Raw genomic sequence first — 23667 nt, forward strand, 5'->3', positions numbered from 1 at the left:
CCACAATACCCGATGCATGTATATCAACCTCGATACTCAAAATTGAAGATGTGTTTTCTATTCTTGAATCTACCTAGCCATATTCTGATGTAACCGCCCGACATCAAAGTTTAGGTGTTCCAATTCTTCGATGTCGCTAGGCTTGCGACCTATTCTCAAACAAACTTGAACAAAATCTCTAGCATGTTCCCAGATACCCATATAGAAGTTTCTCCCTCTAAGGAGTTTCCAAATACCCTGTCTAAATCTGAATCATTAGATAAGGTGATAATTTATGGCTTTAAACAATGGTCATGGTGAAAAGGAGAAAGATAAGAATCAGAGGATGTCCCCATTACAGAGGCAGAGGAAGTTTTAACTTCATAATCTCTCATAATATCAACAATATTATTGCTTATCTTAACTTAAAGGTAGAAAATGTTGAAGGAAAAACTTGAATTAGAAAGGTATCTAGTTAGAAGAGATTTATGAAGCAAAAGGAATAAAATAGGCAAAAGCTTTAAAGGAATCTCTGAATCACTTCTAGTGATATTCTCAAGGAAAAAGAACGAAGACGTTTCTCTGGAAAGTAACTGAAAATATTGAAATCTAAAAGGTTGCAAAAAACTTCCAAACATTCAGTTTACACTATTTATATGCAATGGCATCTAAAAGAATCAAGACTAACTATGAACAACAATAACAAGATCAACAATTAGATTTCCACTTATGGGTACACGGTCACTCAAGTGCACTCAAACACTCTGTAAATTATGTCGTACCTTAGCTAGTCACGTCATCGCACGTATTAGGAATGGGTGACAAAGCGTCGCAATGATGGGACAATATTAAATGTGTCTGTTCCTAATTACTTCTTCAAAATTGATCCCAAGCGATTCATTTTTATCTCACCTTGAATTATGATGTGGAGTCTGGTCAACTTGACCAACTGCCCTATTTTGAGCAAATTACTTTTCATGCCTGGTATATACAATACATTTGGAATTACCGACTTTTTGCCATTTCATCATAATCATAACATTTACCAATAACTTCAACTGCTAGAATATTGTCATTTTGCAAATTTCACCATTTTCTTCATCGAGGGTTTTATGTTGACAAACCAATATTTCCTACCAGTCATGTGCGATGAGCATCCTGAATCTAAGTACCATTGGTCCTTGAATCTTTTTTCATCTCTTGATGTGACCATCATCAACATCACTTCTTTTTCATGTTTTGCCAGCTTTGCATCATTTTCTTGATTCTTTTGTTTTTCAGGACAAACACTAAAGTAGTGACCATAACTCTGATAATTGAAACAATGAATGTGACTTTTATCAAGTTTTTGTCCACCAACTCATCCTCTACTTGCAACACGGCCTATGTGGTCGCTTTGGTACGAGGATCTTCTTTGATTCAATGAATTTCCTTCTTGTTGGTTTCCTCTACCAATCGAATTGTTGTAGCCTCATCTACCTTTATTTTCGAACCATTTTCTTTTGCATTTCTTTTCTCTTGTTGATTGTGCCTACAAAGCCACATCACTATTTGACTTATTTGCATCTCTTTCAGTCATTCTTTCTTCATGAGATTCAAACGTCCCTTGAAACCCTTCCTTTGCCAATGTTGACATATCTTTCGATTATTCAATGGATACTACCACATGATTGAGTTTTGGTGCCAATGACCTCAAGATCTTTGCGACAACAGATCTTGATGTCAACACAACTTCACATACCTTGATTTGATTCACTAGTTTCGTAACCCTAGTGAAAAATCAGTTATGCTTTCTCTTTCTTCCATCTGAAGCAATTCATCCGTTCTTTTGTAAGTTTATAACCTCACATATTTCACCTTCTCAACGCCTCCAAACAATTTCTTCAGGATTTCTCATGCTTTTTTCGCTGATTCAACGTCACTCGACTTTTCGAAATTGTATGGATCAACACATTGATGAATTATAAAGAGAGCTTTATAATCTTTCTTCTTTAATTCTTTGTGTGTAACATTTTATTCATCCGCCGTATTTTCTGTAAGTGGCGTTACTCTTTCCTTCACAAGATCCTACATATCTTGATAACAAAATGCGATCTTCATCTGCTTACACCAATTATCATAATTCTTACCATTCAAAATCGGTCGGATGATTCATTGCACTATGCTTCTCAAGAATCACACAGCCGATGCTCTAGATACCGGATGTTGGAATTTTGACGAATTCCTGATGTTGGAATTTCACCAAAAACTTGGAGAATTTCGAACCAATCTTGATAAACAAGAATCAGTTATTCTGATTGATTCCGCTTCTTGTTCTTCACTCTTGACTCGAGTGAATCAACCACACCTTGGTTGCAAGATGATTCCGCTACACATAAATTTTGAGAAAAGAAAAGATGAATTGGGGAAGAAAAGAAAAATTAGAGCTTTAGAGAAAATGGGAATAATAATAATATTTCTACAGAGTTTCTCTCTGCTTTCAAACTAAAAATTTATTGAATCTTTTCTCTATGCAACTGCTTTATTACAATGATAGGGTACCTCCCTATTTATAGGCTGAGATTGATTGCACACCATACAATCTCAAACTAATCGAACTCAGCTAAAAGCACAAAATAAAGCTAAGTCTTAAAGTTCTGTCGAAGACACACTTCTTCGACATTTCAATAACTATACAATTCATGCGCAGAACATTTCGACAACAACAATCTTTGTCGAAATGGTGCTTTGACACAAAATTATATTCTCAAACATATGATATCATACAAGAAAAGCATTCAGTTGGACTTTCCATTCATGATAGTTTGAACAAGAGTTTGAGTGATGAGCGTGGTGACAGTGATGCTGATGACACTAAGTAGAAATGGTATGTTTAGGGAAGCAATAAGAAGGAACTATCTTTGGTAGGAAGAATCTATTGATGCCATATAAGGGAAACAAAAGGTATAATTGGTCGTCTGATTAGTCTGTCCTATGGCCGGATTCGAGTTTTAAACAAAAATTGAATAGACAAATGTTAGTAACTTACTGAGACAAAAATGTATCACATATATAGGATGGAAGGCTCTTATGATTGAAGACTAGTTACATCAATACAGTAAAGGAAACAGTCAATCTGCACTTATAACTGATCTGCAGTCTCAATAGGAGATTTAATGGCTAATAGGTTCAAGTTATATCTTTTATATTGCTTCTATCAATTAGCAACAAGAATCTCTGGTCACCATTATCTCTAAACCAATTAATACAGTAGCTGTTCCACCATAGTACCTTAATAAAATAAAATTCATTTATGTTCAGAGGGTGTTGTCTTCTTTTGTCTCAAAAATGGTGTAAACATCAATAGCACTCCGAGTCCTCCAGCAACATTCAAGACAAAGAACACCATATGAGTTCCTGCAGTTAAATACACAACAGTAAGCATCGGGAATAAGGATGTCGAAATTGAGTCATTAAAATTAGTTGAGGATCATTCGTACCTGGAAGAAAAGATGCATGCATCCGTTTTTGTGACCAAGCTAATCTGCATTGACCAATACCACTATAAGAAAACAGAATATACGATAATGTTTTCAATGTATCATTGTACTCAAATATGAAAACTAACATGGAAGTTTGTACAAATTACAAAACATCTACATTAATAAGCAATTTTATGTCGCTTGGAACAATGAAAGATAAGTAGAGAAATCAAAGCGCAACAACTCACACTGCACCACCTCCAGCTGGACCAATTGCTTTGAATATTGACATTGCAGTCATAGAAATGCCATTAGCTGCACCTCTTTGATGTTGTTCCTGATTTCCAAATCGACATTCCGTTTACGTCAAAATTTCCTCAAAATATAATATCAATTTTTGGAAAAAAAAAATTTAGAATGGAACAAAAATTACCACTGCTCTATTTTGCAGAATAAACAAACAAGTGACTATGGTCATCTGAAATTCAGAAGAAAAAAACACAATTAGATAAGCTTGTAATACAGATATAGTTAACAAAGTTTTTTGATTGTTAATTTAAGTCTACCGATGCATGAGGTGTCAACTCAATGATAATAGTTTGAATTTGTAATCTCAATGGACGGAGTTCGAATTCTCCTGAGCACGGTTCTAATGAAGCCAATGCAATAATTTTTGAAACTACATCACTCATGATTGGTTAAATAAACAGAAAGATAAACTTACACCTAGAACATTCTTCAGAAGAGAAGCAATATTAATAACTACGTAGAGTGTCATGCCAGAAAGCATTGCTATGAAGGGGTAGCTTTGCACCAGAGGTATGGATAAAACCTACATAAGGTAACAAGACACTTTTAGAACAAGAGCCAATGTAATTCTGAGTTGCATTAATTTCTATGAATGACGAAAACTTACCCCGGAGATGCAAGAAAATCTTATAGGCCCGAAAACTCTTTCCAATGATGGGTAGAGGGAAAGCTGGTAGACAATAAGACCAATACCTGATCATTGATCATTTGTGAAGAGGTCAGTTATTAAGCCTAATATCTTGAAGGAAGTTATCATATGGCATCAGGCTATCTTCGAATAAATATAGTTAGGAAGAAAATATGTTATTTCTAACCTTAATAAATCTCTAGTGATGCATACACATAACAAAGACGTACCTGATATTCCAAGAACATCGCCTACAGTATCAGTTGTAAAGTTCAAACCACCCAACCTTCTGGGACTAACAGCCCATAATGAGAAAACCTATCATGAAGTAGAATGGTGTTTACATATATCATATTAGATTAAATATATGTTTTACTACTAAGCTAGTTAGAATGAGATATCAAGATAAATACAGACTTGGATATATAGAAGAAAAGAAAACTAAAACATTTATCGAATATGCATAAACTATATTGTTTATTTGAGCGCATATAAGGCTTATGTATAAGCTATTTCTATAATAAAAGATTAAAAAATTCAAACTGTTTAAGTATATCTTATAAGCTATTTTCATAAGTTCTATCTGAGAGCTTAATGAAATAAGTTGAAAACAGTTTAACGAGGAATTATAACTTGTTTTCATGAACTTTTCCAACAGTCTCACAAGTGCTTATAGAATAGATAAGTTCAAATAAATCAATTCAAACAGACCTTAAATAGGAATGGTACCTCTTCATATGCAACGTCATAAAGTGAGAAAATGCAGTACACAGTAATAGATGACATTAAGGGCCAGTTTAGGAAGAGGTTTTCATCTTTTTGGATGCTTTTGTCTGCATCATTCCTGTTGTTTCCAGTTTCTAAAGCTTCCGCATCATCAATAGACGCATTGCTAAGAGGGTGGTTGTGTAGTGTTTCCTACAGTGATGCAGACATTTTAAGAAATTATATTGACCGTAAAGAGAAATATTATAGTAGAACTGAAAAAATACCCTAGTGTACCGAGTTGAGTACGATTCCTACGGATAAAATAGTCATACCGGAAGCCAGATGCAGGCGATAAGAACAACAAATGCAAACGCTGATATTGAAAGGGAAGGCAAGAAATATGGAAACCTGCAACAAGATTTACGTTTTGACAATTACAATCACGGCATCAACAATTGGGCAGGAAGGAAAAGCAAATTTGTTAAAATATTATGAAACTAAAAATGAAGAAAAATCCACTTACTTATCCCAAAATGAGTCTTTTGGAAATAGATGAGGGTATTTCACTGCTGGCTGCAATGTAACTTTCACACAAAGTATTAGCGAAACGAGTGAAGTGTCTTCAATTAAAATAGATATGAAGCATCAAGTACCTGAGCCAAATAACCTCCCAATGGTGGCCCAATTATCAAACCTATGCCCCAAGCTGCACTGAGCTGAAATCACATCACATTATGAATTATTAATGTTGAAGGAGAGAGGTCTAAGTGAAACTGTATGTGTAAACTATACAAAAGAAAGAAACTGTATGTGTAAACTATACAAAAGAAAGAAATCACATCACTAATAGAAGATAATAGAAAGAACTTGATTCATGGATTGAAGTGATTGAATGTAACATGTGTCAGTGTCGTGTTGGTGTCGGGCATCAACATGCGCGAACATAGATTACAGAAGCTTACAGTTGAGAGTCCAAGACCTTGTTTTTCTTCACGAAAAATTTCGGAACAATAAGCCTGTTACCAGAAAAGTATGTGACAAAAAAATCAACTGATATCCAAATATACAAACGACAAACTTATGATTGTTCCCTGATGTTAAAGGATGAAACATTAAGTTATATATGTGTTGATTGGTACCTTCATTGGTCCAAGCGAACCATTTAAACATCCAAGAAAAAATCGTGTAGCAACCGCCATCCAAAAACTTGTGCTAAGGCCAAACAGTATGTTGAAAATAATACTGAAATCAAGTATTTATCATCATCAATGCCGTAATGAAAAAACTTAAACGGCACTTATTGGATAAACAGCTTAATTCTACACAAAAATGTCTATCATAGAAGTACTAAGTTCAAAGAATTTTTACAAAAAGATAACATAAAGTCAAACATTTTTCATATCTGCTGCTTTCATAAGCTATCCTGCAGAAACTTATGAAAACAATTTAAAAACAGTTTATGGACGTGCGTGCGATAAGTAGTTTCTATAAATCTTCAAACAGTCAATAGATAAACTCAAATAATTTCTAAGCAGAATTCAATGATATATTTACTTACACTGAGATAACCCCAAAAATCACAACAGGCTTTCTTCCGTAACGATCTGCCACAACTCCCCAAACTAGAGATGTCAAAGATCTTCCAAACATGAACGCAGATCCTACAGCATTTTAACAGTCACCTTATGATCAAAAATAAAAGACATCTAAGAAAGAAAGTGACACGTCGATACCAGTAATAATTTGAAAAAATATATAAATTTAACATAATCACAAATTTCAAAGTTGTTGACGACACGGAACACGGACAAGGACACTGTATTAAAGAGATTACAACCACTCAACAAAAAACAGTAAACTTACCTAAATAACCCGCATAGGCACTTATGTCCTCCTCTCTTTCTGCAATATTGAAATCTCTTATCTAAAACAAAATATTCATGACATGAAATTAAAAACTAAAAATTACCATGTTGATGAATGTTTGAATTATTTATCATTTCATTCATAGCAAACAATTAAAAGTTTCAAAGAACTAAAGATAATAAGTTACCATGAAATATATATAAGGGGAGAGAGATGATACAGGAAGAGCTGTAAAAGCACAGAAAAAAGACATATGAGTTGAGAAAGATGAATGATTGTATCTGAATGATTAGCTTACTTACTTACAGCTGCATAAAATCACAGTCCAAATGTTGAAGAGATTTATAAATGAAACATCATTTTTGAGCTCTTTTGCTTTGTCAACTTTGCAACCTGGACAATTCTCATAGTAATTTTTCTTCAACAATGCGTCTCTAACATTTTCATCTTCCATTTTGTTGAAAAGCTGATGAGAAGAAAATGACAATATATGCAATCAACTGTGAGAAAGACAATGGCAAATTGGTAATTTGGTCACCAAACCCATACAGCTTTCTTTTCCTTTTGTTTTTGAGTAAGTTTAAAATCTGAAAATAGATAAAATTCAATTTTATGTCTAAAGTAAAATAAAAAATAAAAAATAAAAAAATTTATTAGTGTCGCCATTTGATATTTGTGAAAGTTGCTATTATATAATCTCATAAATTACTGTTTATTAGGAAAATGGAAACTAATGAAATGATTGAGGTTCAATAGTTTATAAGTTTTAATTAATGACGAATAAAACTCTATTAAAAATATGTACGCAACTGGATTGAGTGTATAAATTTTCCTTTACAACTTGCATTGATAGGTGCATGCTGAACTTATCATAACAGAATCAAAAGGTTCTATTGAATATTATCGCAGGATCCCTTGAATATTGTTTCCTTTAATGCATAATTATAACACGCTGGTATTTAGGACTGCATTTATAGCCTTATAGGTGCATGGTGAATTTATTATGCTGGTATGTACATCTTGATTTTGTAACAATTGTTCCTGCATGATAAATCTTTTAATTCATGAATTTGTTACAAATTAGTTATGATTTTAGTTACAGATTAGCTATGAATATTTATGGATTCAAATATAATATTCATCTTAGTCATGCGACATGTCACATCATCATCTTTTTCACATTGACACTGTCACAGGCAAAAGTCGTGTTTTTTAAAATGGAGGGATCAAAACACAAAAAAATAAAAAATAAATGGACCAAAGTTGTAATTAAGTCTTTTTTTATGTGGAAAAAGAAAAAGGAACAAAATAAGAAATTATCTGGAAAATGTTCCACTAACATCAGCTAGTAGGAGAATGATGATAACTATAGGAGGTTCCCCAAAATATTGTTACGTTGCATTATTATCAACCTCATGTTTTTTTAAATAGTCAACATAGACATTTTTCTCCTTAAGAGTATGAAATATTTAAACTCGTAATTCTCTAGAGAATCTCTTTAATGTTGTGAAGAATCCCGACATAGTGTTGTCAAATATTAACAAACTCTGAGATAAGTTTGATAACAAAGTTGGAGTCAGAATAACACATTAAATCTTTGATGCCAAGTTTCCAGGCCATACGCAGACCATGATATATCGTTATGAGCTCAACAAGAAGGATATTGGAATAACCAATATTACCCATAAAATCGTGAACCAAACACCATTAACATTTCAAATCAATCCACAAAAATACGAGACGTCGGGATTGCCGAGGATACTACCATCAACATTCAAAATTATATTACAATCATTGTGTGCATTCCACGTGGTCGTTTTCGTTGGATGAAAGAAATTATGCTTGAGAAAATATTTAGCTAATAAATTAACATAATTCATTGTGATGAGTTTCAAAGTATATGAAGATACCACTTATTCACAAGACAAAATATGTTGCTAGCGCGCCATAACCGCCGACAAATAACCAATAAGATAGGTCCCACAATTGATGTCATGTTTAATCCAATAATATAAACTATCCCTTAGAAGAATATTGAGTCCAAGAAGTTAATAGATTTCCAAAAGCGAGTAGCAAATTCAGAGCCTCTTAGGCACTGTAGAGTCGTCTCAGCGTCTTGATTGCATTTAGGACATAGATTCTTCTAGAACATACCACGATGACACAACTTCGATCTCGTAGGAAGGGACTTATGTAAAGTCGTCCAAAGGAAGAATTTCATCTTCTTAGGAGAAGGAATAGTCCGTCACATTCACTTCCAAGAGTTATTGTCTATTGTATTCTTAATAAATTTAAGTATGTTGAGTAAGTTATAATCACCCCGAATAGTATAGATATCATATAAATTACTTTCTAGGTTAACCGATTAGGCACCAGAAAATTCAAATAAATGGGAAGAGCTTTTAGGTGGTCACAAACAACCGGAGGAATATTAATATATAGTAAATTGAATTTTCAATTCTCATTCAAGTAAACATCATTCACTCGCATTTTCAAATCATGGATATCCACATAGAGAACTTGCTCCGCTAATTTCCCTACCCTAAACTAATTGGAAACCAAAAAAATAAGTTCCCTTCCCCTAATCTAAATTCAAAACCATCTTAAATAGCAAAGATAACTTTCATAATTGCATTCCAAGTAATCTCTCTCTCTCTCTCTCTCTCTCTCTCTCTCTCTCTCTCTCTCTCTCTCTCTCTCTCTCTCTCTCTCTCTCTCTCTCTCTCTCTCTCTCTCTCTCTCTCTCTCTCTCGTTAGAATAAGTAGCACTGAGATTATAGGCACTTTGTTTGTGTGGACATGCGTTATTCATCGTTCAACGCTTCTAATCATTTTTCTATTTTTGCATTAAAGGTTTTAATCTCCACAAGAGGTAACATTCTATCATTGATCATTCTCATTCGTAAAGGCTTAAGGGAAAATTTTATTTTTCATTGCATTTTATATCACGATTTTTCTTCACAGGCCAAGTAAATTTCCAAACAAGATTGAAATTAGTAGATTTCAAATGTATTAGAGCCTCATTAGATAGACTTTTAAGACTTGATAACTCCTTATCCATGATCCATGAGATGTGATCATCAGTCTATATACATAATAGTCTTAATGCTTTAATGTTATCCCACTTCATAATAAAGCTCGACTATGGATACTTTAAGAATAGTGTCCTTATGTTTAATGTGATCTCATGATTAAGTCACATTTGATACATTAAACGGACTATCTATTCTAGGTACTTTATTAGACAAACATAATAAAGAAAAAGTCTTTTATTATTTATAAATAATTCGATACAAGTACCAAAAGTATTGGCCTCTAGGGCTTACACCAATAATCTCCCACTAGCACTAGAGCCAATCAGGCATACCCCTAATGCCCATAGATCTAGTATAGACATCATGCTTCTGCTGCGCAAGAGGCTTTGTCAGTGGGTCAGCAATATTGTCAAGTGTAGGTACTCTGCATATTTTCACATCTCCTCTATCTATTATCTCTCGAATGAGGTGATAACACCTAAGTATGTGTTTGGATCGTTGGTGAGATCTAGGTTCCTTAGCTTGTGCGATAGCACCATTGTTATCACAATAGATACCAATGAGATCCACAATGCCAGGAACTATGCCAAGTTCACTAATGAACTTTTTGATCCAAACAACTTCCTTTGCTGCACTTGAGGCAGCAATTTACTCGGCCTCGGTTGTAGAATCAGCAACTGTATCTTGCTTTGAACTTTTCCAACTCACAGTGCCACCGTTTAAGCAAAACACATAACCAGATTGCGATCTAAATCATCCTTATCTGTCTCGAAGCTAGCATCGGTGTATCCAATTACAGTCGGCTCTTCCTGACCTCCATATATCAAGAATGAGACCTTAGTCCTTCTTAAATACTTAAGGATATTCTTGATAGCTACCCAATGAGCATCACCAGGATCAGATTGGTACCTACTCGTTGCACTTAAAGCATACGAGACATCTGGTCGAGTACATAACATGGCATACATGATAGATCCTATTGCAGATGCATATGGAATCTTATTCATGCGATCCCTTTCTTCCTTAGTTGAAGGGGATTGTGTTTTTGATAGACACAAGCCATGTTGCATAGGTATGAATCCTTTCTTGGAATCATGCATATTAAAGCGTCTTAACACTTTGTCTATGTACGTACTCTGACTTAGGCCAAGCAGTTTTTGTGATCTATTTCTATAGATTCTGATTCCTAATATATAGGCTGCTTCACCTAGGTCCTTCATAGAAAAGAATTTCCTCAACCAAGACTTTACTTGTTGCAAGGTAGGGACATCGTTTCCAATGAGTAATATGTCATCTACATATAATACCAGGAAAACGATCATGCTCCCATTAACCTTTTTGTAGACACAAGGCTCATCTTCGTTCTTGATGAATCCATATTGTTTTACTGTTTCATCAAAACGAAGATTCCAGCTTCTGGAAGCTTGCTTCAATCCATAGATTGATCTTTGTAACTTATATATCTTTTGGGCTTCTTCTGGTATGTCAAATCCTTCAGGCTGTGTCATGTACACATCCTTAAGAAGATTCCCATTAAGGAAAGCAGTTTTGACATCCATCTGCTATATTTCATAATCATGATATGCAGCGATATCAAGTAAAATCCGAACATATTTAAGCATTGCAACTGGTGAAAAGGTTTCATCATAGTCAACCCCATGAATTTGTTTATATCCTTTTGCAACCAGTCTTGCCGTATAGGTATGTACCTTACCATCCATGTCAGTCTTCTTTTTGAAGACCCACTTGCATCCTATAGGGTTAACTCCTATAGGAGGCTCTACCAAGGTCCAAACTTGGTTTGTGTACATGGAATCCATTTCAGATTTCATGGCTTCTAGCCACTTCTCAGACTCAGGACCAGTTATGGCCTCTTGGTAGGTCACAAGCTCATCTTGATCCATGAGTAATACATCACCTTGATCAGTTATGAGATATCCATATCTCTCAGGTAGGTGACATATCCTGCTTGACCTACGCTGGTCTTGTTCTACTTGAGTAGGTTGCTCTTCCATAACTACTTATGTTTCCTACTCTAATTCCTCCATTGGTGTATCAATGCTTTGTGATTCTTGAGTTTCTTCAAGCTCTACTTTCCTCCCATTGATTCCTTTGGAAATAAAATCCTTTTCTAGGAAAACTCCAGTTCGAGCGAAAAATACTTTGCCCTCAGAAGGATTGTAGAAGTAATACCCTCTTGTTTCTTTAGGATATCCCACAAATAAGCATTTGTCAGATTTGGGCTCAAGCTTAGTTGAAATTTGTCGTTTCACATAAACTTCACAACCCCAAATCTTCATGTAAGACATATGTGGTTTCTTACCACTCCATATCTCATATGGTGTCTTCTTAACCATTTTGGATGGAACACGGTTAAGTGTGTAAGCTGTTGTCAATAGTGCATGTCCCCAAAAGGAGTTTGGAAGATCGGCGTGACTCATCATGGATCGGACCATGTCTAACAAGGTTCGATTTCTTCTCTCAGATACACCATTCCATTGGGGTGTTCCAGGAGGAGTAAGTTGGGATAGGATCCCACACTCTTTCAGATGGTCATCAAGCTCTAGGCTTAAATACTCACCACCTCAATCTGATCAAAGAGTTTTAATATTCTTACCTAGTTGGTTTTGTACTTCATTCTTGAATTCCTTGAACTTTTCAAAGGACTCTGATTTGTGTTTCATTAAATACACATAACCATATCTACTGAAATCATCAGTAAATGTGATGAAGTACTGAAAACCTTCTCTGGCTGGTATGTTCAGTGGTCCACATACATCAATATGTATGAGGATCAAAAGATCATTAGCTCTTTCACCTTTTCCTGTGAATGGAGACTTTGTCATCTTTCCAATTAAACAAGATTTGCATGTCTCATATGATTCATAATCAAAAGAGTCCAAGAGTCCATCTTTATGGAGTTTGGAAATGCGTTTCTCATTTATGTGGCCTAATCGACAATGCCAAAGGTAAGTTGAATTTAACTCATTAGGTTTCATCCTTTTAGTATTAATGTTATAAATATGCATTTCAAGATCAAGGACATATAATCCATTGTTCATTTGTGCAGTAGCATAGAATATATCATTCAAATAAATTGAGCAACAATTGTTCTTTATTATAAATGAAAAACCAAACTTGTCCAAACAAGAAACGGAAATAATATTCCTACTAATTGCAGGTACATAATAACAGTTCTCTAACTGAATTACTAAACCACTAGGTAAAGTCAATACATAAGTTCCTACGGCTAAAACAACAACTTTTGCTCCATTGCCAGCTCGTAGGTCAACTTCACCTTTTGCCAAATCTCTACTCCTTTTTAGCCCCTGCACATTGGTACAAATGTGAGAACCGCATCCAGTATATAATACCCATGATGCAGAAGTAGATAAATTAATTTCAATAACAAAAATACCTGAAGTTGAAGTCTCTACTCCAGTCTTCTTATCTTCCAGGTACTTTGGACAGTTTCTCTTCCAGTGTCTGGTCTTACCGCAATTGAAGCAGGTGCCTTCCTTTGCTATGCCTCCACTAGGATTCAAAGCAGCAACAATGGGTTTGGGTTTGACAACTTCCTTGCCTTTCCCTTTATCACCCTGCTTGGTGGGTCTTTTGTTCTGTCTCTTTCCATTTCCGATCATCAGAATGGACTTCTCTTTTGACTTCAGATTCTGCTCAGTAGTTCTTAACATAGCTAGCAGTTCAGGAAGAGATTTGTCTATATCATTCATATTAAAATTTAGGACAAATTGACTGAATCTATCTGGCAACGATTGCAAGATCAAATCAGTCGCAAGTTCCTTTCTGAGGGGAAAACCCAACTTCCCAAGGTTTTCCACATACCTAATCATCTTGAGCACATGGGGACCTACAGGGGCTCCCTCAGTTAACTTGCCTTGAAAAAGGGCTTTTGAAACTTCAAACCTTTCATGCCTTGCTTGCTCTTGATAGAGCATCTTCAGGTGTTCAATCATATCGAACGCTGCCATGTTCTCATGTTGCTTTTGCAACTCTGAGTTCATGGTAGCTAGCATGAGACAACCAGTTTCATTGGCATCATCGACATGCTTCTTATAAGCATCTTTTTCTGCCTTAGGTGCAGAACTAGGAGGTTCCTCTTCAGGAACAGGTTTCTCCAAGACATACAGCTTTCTATCATGTTTGAGGATAATCCTCAGATTTCGGTGTCAATCCAGAAAATTTGTCCTAAACAATTTTTCCTTGTCAAGGATTGATCGCAAAATGTTGTTAGAGGTGTTTATTGTCATGGTAATCTACATGAAAATAATGAAAATATAAGTATCAATAACATATTTAATTAGGCCTTTAATTAAATATGCTCCCACTATTTTACTCAAAACAAATGACCCTTACCATTTGATTCGGAAAATTCCGTTGGAAGATTTTCTAGTGGGTCGAGATCCACATTTCACTTTGTTTTAAGTCCGCGTAGGCGGATTACACAAAACTAAGTTATTTAGGTATGAACTCCTTCCAATTGTATCTAATACAACTCTTGAATATTTTAGTGGAGTGAATAACTTCTTATTCCAATCCATCACGTGGTTCATTTCCAACTCTTGCTTCTAAACATATATAATCTTATTATAATTTGTTTAGTTAAGTTTGACCCATTGTTTTAGCAATTGGATATTACAATTATCCCATCGCACCTTACTAATATAGAACATGCACCTCGCGTAGGCGAAACCTACATTATCCGATACTAGTCTTGATGAGTGCTAAAACTTGGAAAGCATAAACTTAATATTTAATTAGAGGGAATTTGCAATTATTCTGATCTCACCGGCTTATTTATCATATAAATCGTCTCTCACATGCATCAACATACATAATGAAACAATTATGGCCCCTAGCGCAATTGTTCTCCCAAGCCAATGAGAGAACCTTAGCTAACCTAATAACGATCTAAGCTTCTCCAAGCAAGATCTTCAAGGTTGTCCTCCTTTGATATTGAATTCTTCTCTTTCTTCATAACATTACATTACATTAAAGAAACTCATTTTACATACGAGGGAGTGAGATGAGAAAAGAAGTTACATTAAGAGATTAAAAGAGAGGCACGACACGCAGGTCGTATTTAAAAAACCCAAAACAAAATAAAGAAAAACTAAGGCCATAATCGATCACCACAAGACAATAATAATAAACACATTATTATTATTATTAATTCTAATTCTTTTAATTAATTAAAAACAAATTAAATTTCGGCAACCGATCACACTACGCAGAGTTAGTCGGGGGTCCGCTGCCCGGTCAGCGGGACGGGGGTTCAGACACACCTCGATTGTTGATTCAGTATGATTGATCAACACGTCATTGCTTCACCATACTAATGTCGGATCAAGAAGCAAACGACCATTGATCGCTCAAAGGAAAACAACCATTAAGTGTTTGAATGAACGAAACAAAAACAATATATCATATATACCGTATTTTGCATCAGGATTATTTATATCATATATATAACTTGATCGATCTCAATTACATAACCTATGGGCGATCGATGTATCGCTACTTCACCATATTAATGTCGGATTCCGAAGCATAGTCAACATCAATCATCCAAATCGTACACACATGATGCTAAATTTAATTACTCGTATATTCTTTGATTCATTCTGTCTTTTAATCGTATTAATACAGAAAATACAGAAAATAAATAGCTATCAGATGCATGGTTTCGTAAGTGGCTCTGATACCACTGAAGGAGAAGAGTGATCCAAAACGCAGCGGAATTTAAAATTTCTCCTTTAGTGATCCTTATGAATGAGCATGATCAGTGATAAAATCGTTACCTCTTGTGGCGATTGTAACCTTTGGTGCAGATCTACGGAGCGATCACGAACGTTGAACGATGACAACGCCTCTACTCAGTCCACACGAACATATTTCTTCAATCTCAGTGCTAGCTGCTACGAATGAAGGCTTTGAGTGAGAGAGAGAGAAACGAAATTGCAACTGCACAAATGCTTCTACGCAAGGGTTCTATTTATAGAACCACTTGTGTGGGCTGCAAGCTAAAAAGCTCACTCAAGTGTTTGTGACTCATATCTTATAATATGCCAAAATCACTTAAGCGCGTGGTACCTTACCATATTTCGTATTCTACTTAAGTACACCGTACCTTACGATGTTCTACAATTCACTTAAGTGCACCGTACATCACAATATTCCTTAGTTACTCTATCTCTCATCAATCCCTCCTTTTGTGTGTGACCCTGTAGGTTTTCGCGGCATTGTACAATTACCCTTTTGCCCTTATGTCTATATTGAACACAAGGCATAGACTGTGTCATCCTTGTCCAATTCAATATTGGACCCATAGACATTTATCCTGTTACGCAGGATGGGCAAATTCCATCTAGGTCACTCATGTCCCTTAGCATGCTTCGTGGAGTACCCATCAACTGTCTTTATGGTCATCCAGTTACGGACAATGTTTGATCAGCAATAAGGCACTCGACTCTACATCTAGGGTCCATAGTGGTTTCAGGTCGAAGGGTGGTATACACCATTATCACCATGAGAATAACTTATGACACTTTGCATAACATTCTATATAGTATTCTCATAGCGGGTCAATCCAGTATAAATATTACTCTTAATAGTCATACCTATGTTTAAGACTTGATAACTTCTTATCCATGATCCATGAGATGTGATCATCAGTCTATATACATAATAGTCTTAATGCTTTAATGTTATCTCACTTCACAATAAAGCTCGACTATGGATACTTTAAGAATAGTGTCCTTATGTTTAATGTGATCTCATGATTAAGTCACACTTGATACATTAAACAGACTATCTATTCTAGGGACTTTATTAGACAAACATAATAAAGAAAAAGCCTTTTATTATTAATAAATAATTCGATACAAGTACAAAAGTATTTGCCTCTAGGGCTTACACCAACATGCTCAACCCTAATTATATTGATAATCTTGGGGTTTTGATGATGTCAACACCAATGTGTGTTAATGTTGGTGATGATAGCTTTTCAACTCTCGATGATGGTGACTTACTTGAAGGATCTTAGGGGCAAAATTGGGGTCTTAGAGTACCTCCCTATTTATAGGCTGAGATTACTTGTACACCATACAATCTCAAACTAACCTAACTCAGCTAAAAACATAAAATAAAGCTAAGTCTTAAAGTTCTGTCGAAGACACACCTCTTCGACATTTCAACAACTATATGCGCAGAACATTTCGACAACAACAGACTTTGTCGAAATGGTGCTTTGACACAAAGAATTATATTCTCAACATATGATATCATACAAGAAAAGCATTGAGTTTGACTTTCCATTCATGATAATTTGAACAAGAGTTTGATTGATGAGTGTGGTGACAGTGCTGCCAAAGAAATGGTATGTTTAGGGAAGCAATAGAAGGAACTATTGTTGTTAGGAAGAACCTATTGATGCCATATAAGGGAAACAAAAGGTATAATTGGTCTTCGGATTAGTCTGTCCTATGACCGGATTCTGAGTTTTAAACAAAAACTGAATATAGACAAATGTTAGTAACTTATTGATTATGTTAGTTTCAAGATATGAACTTTAGAGATTCTTCTTAAAACCAACCTACCTACCTACTGAGACAAAAATGTATCACATATACAGGATACAATATAGGATGGAAGGCTCTTATGATTGAACACTAGTTACATCAAGACAGTAAAGGAAACAATCAACCTGCACTTATAACTGATCTACAGCCTCACTAATATTCCTCATCATTTTTTCCTTAGGGAGATTTAATGGCGAATAGGTTCAAGTTATATCTTTTATATTGCTTCTATCAATTAGCAACAAGAATCTCTCGTCACCATTATCTCTAGACCAATTAATACAGTAGCTGTTCCACCATAGTATCTTAATAAAATAAAATTCATTTATGTTACTGTAACTAACTGCTCAGAGGGTGTTGTCTTCTTTTGTCTCAAAAATGGTGTAAAGATCAATAGCACTCCGAGTCCTCCGGCAACATTCAAGATAAAGAACACCATATGAGTTCCTGCAGTTAAATACACAACAGTAAGCATCGGGAATAAGGATGTCGAAATTGAGTCATTAAAATTAGTTAAGGATCATTCATACCTGGAAGAAAAGATGCATGCATCCGTTTTTGTGACCAAGCTAATCTGCATTGACCAATACCACTATAAGAAAACAGAATATACGATAATGTTTTCAATGTATCATTGTACTCAAAAATGAAAACTAACATGAAAGTTTGTATAAAATACAAAACATCTATATTAATAAGCAATTTTATGTCAAATTTTGGAACAATGAAAGATAAGTAGAGAAATCAAAGCGCAACAACTCACACTGCACCACCTCCAGCTGGACCAATTGCTTTGAATAATGACATTGCAGTCATAGAAATGCCATTAGCTGCACCTCTTTGATGTTGTTCCTGATTTCCAAATCGACATTCCATTTACGCCACAATTTCCTCAAAATATAATATCAATTTTGGAAAGAAAAAAAATTTAGAATGGAACAAAACTTACCACTGCTCTATTTTGCAGAATAAACAAACAAGTGACTATGGTCATCTGAAATTCAGAAGAAAAAAATACAATTAGATAAGCTTGTCATACAAATACGGTCAAGCTATATTAGAGTAGAATTATGTTTGAAGATATAGTCAACAAAAAATTTTGATTGTTAATTTCAATCTACTGGTGCATGAGGTGTCAACTCAATGATAATAGTTTGAGTTTGTAATCTCAATGGACGAAGTTCGAATTCTCCCGAGCACGGTTCTAATGAAGCCAATGCAATAATTTTTGAAACTACACCACTCATGATTGGTTAAATAAACAGAAAGATGAACTTACACTTAGAACATTCTTCAGAAGAGAAGCAATATTAATAACTAGGTAGAGTGTCATGCCAGAAAGCATTGCTATGAAGGGGTAGCTTTGCAACAGAGGTATGGATAAAACCTACATAAGGTAACAAGACACTTTTAGAACAAGAGCCAATGTAACTCTGAGTTGCATTAATTTCTACGAATGACGAAAACTTACCCCGGAGATGCAAGAAAATCTTATAGGTCCGAAAACTCTTTCCAATGATGGGTAGAGGGAAAGCTGGTAGACAATAAGACCAATACCTGATCATTGATCATTTGTGAAGAGGTCAGTTATTAAGCCTAATATCTTGAAGGAAGTTATCATATGGCATCAGGCACAAATCGCAAAAAACATATGTCATTTCTAACCTTAATAAATCTCTAGTGATGCATCCACATATCAAAGACGTACCTGATATTGCGAGAACATCGCCTACATTATCAGTTGTAAAGTCCAAACCACCCAACCTTCTAGGACTAACAGCCCATAACGAGAAAACCTATCATGAAGTACAATGGTGTTTACATATATCATTAGATTAAATATCTGTTCTACTACTAAGCTAGTTAGAATGAGATATCAAGATAAATACAGACTTAGATATAAGGCTTATGTATAAGCTATTTCTATAATAAAAGATTAAAAAATTCAAACTGTGTAAGTATATCTTATAAGCTATTTTCATAAGTTCTATCTGAGAGCTTAATGAAATAAGTTTAAAACAGTTTAATAAGGAATCATAACTTGTTTTCATGAACTTTCCCAACAGTCTCACAAGTGCTTATAGAATAGATAAGTTCAAATAAATCAATTCAAACAGACCTTAAGTAGGAATGGTACCTCTTGATATGAAACGTCATAAAGTGAGAAAATGCAGTACACAGTAATAGATGACATTAAGGGCCAGTTTAGGAAGAGGTTTTCATCTTTTTGGATGCTTTTGTCTGCATCATTCCTGTTGTTTCCAGTTCCTAAAGCTTCCGCATCATCAATAGACTCATTGCTAAGAGGGTGGTTGTGTAGTGTTTCCTACAGAGATGCAGACATTTTAAGAAATTATATTGATCGTAAAGAGAAATATTATAGTAGAACTGAAAAAATAACCCTAGGGTACCGAGTTGAGTACGACTCCTACGGATAAAATAGTCATACCGGAAGCCAGATGCAGGCGATAACAACAACAAATGCAAAAGCTGATATTGAAAGGGAAGGCAAGAAATATGGAAACCTGCAACAAGATTTACGTTTTGACAATTACAATCAAGGCATCAACAATTGGGCAGGAAGGAAAAGCAAATTTGTTAAAATATTATGAAACTAAAAATGAAGAAAAATCCACTTACTTGTCCCAAAATGATTCTTTTGGAAATAGATGAGGGTATTTCACTGCTGGCTGCAATGTAAATTTCCATTATCAAAACGAGTAAAAGTGTCTTCAATTAAAATAGCTATGAAGCATCAAGTACCTGAGCCAAATAACCTCCCAATGCTGGTCCAATTATCAAACCTATGCCCCAAGCTGCACTGAGCTGAAATCACATCATATTATGAATTATTATTGTTGAATGAGATAAGTCTGAGTGAAACTGTGTGTGTAAAGTACACAAAAGAAAGAAATTGACACTAATAGAAGATAATATCATTGAAGCAACAATGTGTGTGCTATGAACTTGATGCATGGATAGAAGTGGTTGAATGTAACATGCGTCAGTGTCGTGTTGGTGTTGGGCACCAACAAGTGTGAAACATAGATTACAGAAGCTTACAGTTGAGAGTCCAAGACCTTGTTTTTCTTCACGAAAAATTTCGGAACAATAAGCCTGTTACCAGAAAAGTATGTGACAAAACAATCAACTGATATCCAAATATACAAACGACAAACTTATGATTGTTCCCTGATGTTAAAGGATGAAACATTAAGTTATATATGTGTTGATTGGTACCTTCATTGGTCCAAGCGAACCATTTAAACATCCAAGAAAAAATCGTGTAGCAACGGCCATCCAAAAACTTGTGCTAAGGCCAAACAGTATGTTGAAAATAATACTGAAATCAAGTATTTATCATCATCAGTGCCGGAATGAAAAAACTTAAAGGCTCTTATGGATAAACAGCTTAATTCTACACAAAAATGTCTATCATATAAGTACTAAGTTCAAAGAATTTTTACAAAAAGATAACATAAAGTCAAACATTTCCCATATCTGCTGCTTTCATAAGCTATCCTGCAGAGACTTATGAACAATTTAAAAACAGTTTATGGACGTGCGATAAGTAGTTTTTATAAATCTTTGAAACAGTCAATAGATAAACTCAAATAAATTCTAAGCAGAATTCAATGATATATTTACTTACACTGAGATAACCCCAAAAATGACAACAGGCTTTCTTCCGTAACGATCCGCCACAACTCCCCAAACTAGAGATGTCAAAGATCTTCCAAACATGAATGCAGATCCTACAGCATTTTAACAGTCACCTTATGATCAGAAATAAAAGACATCTAAGAAAGGAAGTTACAACCTAAATCACAGAGCCATGCGGACACCGAACACAACACTGACAGTGACACGTAGATACCAGTAATAATTTGAAAAAATATATAAATTTAACACAACCACAAATGTCAATATCGTATCAGTGTTGACGACACGGACACGGAGACGGACACATACACACCTTTTTTCAAAAGTCGGTATTAAAGAGATTATAACCACTCAACAAAAAACAGTAATCTTACCTAAATAACCAGCATAGGCACTTATGTCCTCCTCTCTTTCTGCAATATTGAAATCTCTAATCTAAAACAAAATATTCATTACGTCAAATGTGGCATTAAGGTCCGACATGAATGTTTGAAAAATTCATCATTTCATTCATAACAAGCCATTAGAAATTTCAAAGAAGTAAAGATAATAATTACCATGAAATATAGGTAAGGGAAGAGAGATGACACAGGAAGAGCTGTAAAAGCACGAAAAAAGACATATGAGTTGAGAAAGATGAATGATTGTAAGAAATGTATATGAATGACTAGCTTACTTACAGCTGCATATAACCACCGTCCAAATGTTGAAGAGATTCCGAAATGAAACATCAGTTTTGAGGTCTTTTGCTTTGTCAACTTTGCAACCAGGACAATTCTCATAGTAATTTTTCTTCAACAATGCGTCTCTAACATTTTCATCTTCCATCTTGTTGAAAAGCTGTATGAGAAGAAAATGACAATAAATGCAATCAACTGTGAGAAAGACAATGGCAAATTGGTAATTTGGTCACCAAACCCACACAGCTTTTTTTTTTGAGTGAATTTAAAATCTGAAAAGAAATAAAATAAAATAAAATTATTACCGTTTATTAGGAAAATAGAAATTAATGAAATGATTAACGTCAAATAATTTAGATGTTTTAATTAACGATGAATAAAATTCTATTAAAAATAACTATTTTTAAATTTTATTTTCAAACCGGAATTATCAAAATTAAAAATAAGAAAAAAAAATGAAAACTAATAAAGTCTAAAGTAACATGTGTAAAATAATAAAATAATGGTCAAAACAATTTTTTATAAATTTTTTTTAGAGAAAAAGATATAAAATAATCTTACATTACATTGTCAACCAATCACCATAATATATTCTACCGAGTTACTATGATATTTGTAAGTTAGTTGTATGATATGACTGATTAATAAATTTTCATCAGATGACATTGTAAAACTATTTTATATTATTAGTGCACTATCTTTAATCTCAAAAAATTATACTAAAATATGAATATTATTTAATTATCATGTCATTATACTAGTATAATGTGGATCTCTCCACTAGTTATGTATATAGACTCTCTCAACAATAAGTTTAAATAATAATAAATATTTAATAAATAATAGATAAAAAGAAATTATAACATAAATTTATTGTATAATATTAAAAGAAAAAAAAACTTTTGTGGCAATAATGATAATAATAACTCCAAATTTAGCATATACTTCATTTTAAGTTTTTTTTTCCATATACATGTATTATCTCTATTTTTATATATTTTCAAATTTATTTTTTGTAAAAGAGCCATTCACATTATTAATTATTAATTAATAAAAAAACATAATAGGTGTTAAAATGTGATAACAATTTAAAAATATTTGATATATCAGAGGCTAATGGAAACATTAGAAAAAGAGTGGAGGTTATGAGATAGTACGAATCAGGAGGTGGATGAAAGGGTTACTTGGGAGATGCGTGAGAGGATGGTTAAGAAGATGGAGGATATGAATATTAAAGAGATGAAGGAGATTAAGATCAACGAGAATTGGGAGAGTATGACCTAAGAGGTGGAGAAGAGGTTGGTCAATGAGGTGAGTGAAAGGTTGACTAAGGAGGTGCATGAGAGTGTGGTCAAGGATGTCGAGGAGAGGGTGACCAAGGAGGTGGAGGATAGAGTGACCAAGGAGGTGCATGAGAGTGTGATCCAGGAGATGCGGGACAATGTAGCTCAGGATGTGATTGAGGTAAATATAGTTTGATTTAGGAACTTACTTTTATGTTTGTCTGATTAAAAATATATGTTGTGTGTTGTTACTGCTTGTGTTCTTGAAATTACTTATTATGTTGTTGTTGTTTTCATAATGCAACAATTGAAATTGATGGGTGTACTCGTCCACCCAAATTTGAATCAATTGAACATATGTTAGAAATTAGTTTTAGATGGTGAATGAAAGGTTGTTGTTTAGCTTTAGTTCCCCTTCATATGATTGATACCCCAGGGCTACAACCAGATCCAT

At 34.4% G+C, this 23667-nt stretch overlaps 1 protein-coding gene across 9 annotated transcripts; it reads right to left on the reverse strand.

The window, feature by feature from the left end:
* Positions 1-3007: 3007 nt before the first annotated feature.
* LOC127085958 (protein ZINC INDUCED FACILITATOR-LIKE 1) lies at positions 3008-22145 on the reverse strand. 9 transcript variants are annotated; one of them, XM_051026554.1, is made up of 17 exons: positions 21931-22139; positions 21808-21848; positions 21625-21685; positions 21240-21342; positions 20828-20930; positions 20651-20704; positions 20351-20413; positions 20228-20277; positions 20037-20112; positions 19725-19913; positions 19296-19383; positions 19059-19144; positions 18867-18974; positions 18537-18581; positions 18351-18439; positions 3459-3502; positions 3008-3375 (listed from the first exon to the last, which is right to left on the reverse strand). In XM_051026554.1, the coding sequence occupies exons 1-17, from the start codon at positions 22076-22078 to the stop codon at positions 3266-3268; spliced, it is 1458 nt and encodes a 485-aa protein (XP_050882511.1). In that variant the 5' UTR covers positions 22079-22139; the 3' UTR covers positions 3008-3265. The 9 variants fall into 9 exon arrangements, 8 of the variants coding, with proteins under 8 accessions (XP_050882511.1, XP_050882512.1, XP_050882510.1 ...); XM_051026555.1 differs by lacking the exon at positions 3459-3502 and adding an exon at positions 18118-18161; XM_051026553.1 differs by lacking the exon at positions 18351-18439 and adding an exon at positions 3689-3777 and having other exon boundaries at positions 21931-22126.
* Between the last annotated feature and the right edge of the window lie 1522 nt (positions 22146-23667).

Source organism: Lathyrus oleraceus, chromosome 5 (assembly GCF_024323335.1).
Source record: "Lathyrus oleraceus cultivar Zhongwan6 chromosome 5, CAAS_Psat_ZW6_1.0, whole genome shotgun sequence".
NCBI classification, from domain to species: Eukaryota; Viridiplantae; Streptophyta; class Magnoliopsida; order Fabales; family Fabaceae; genus Lathyrus; species Lathyrus oleraceus.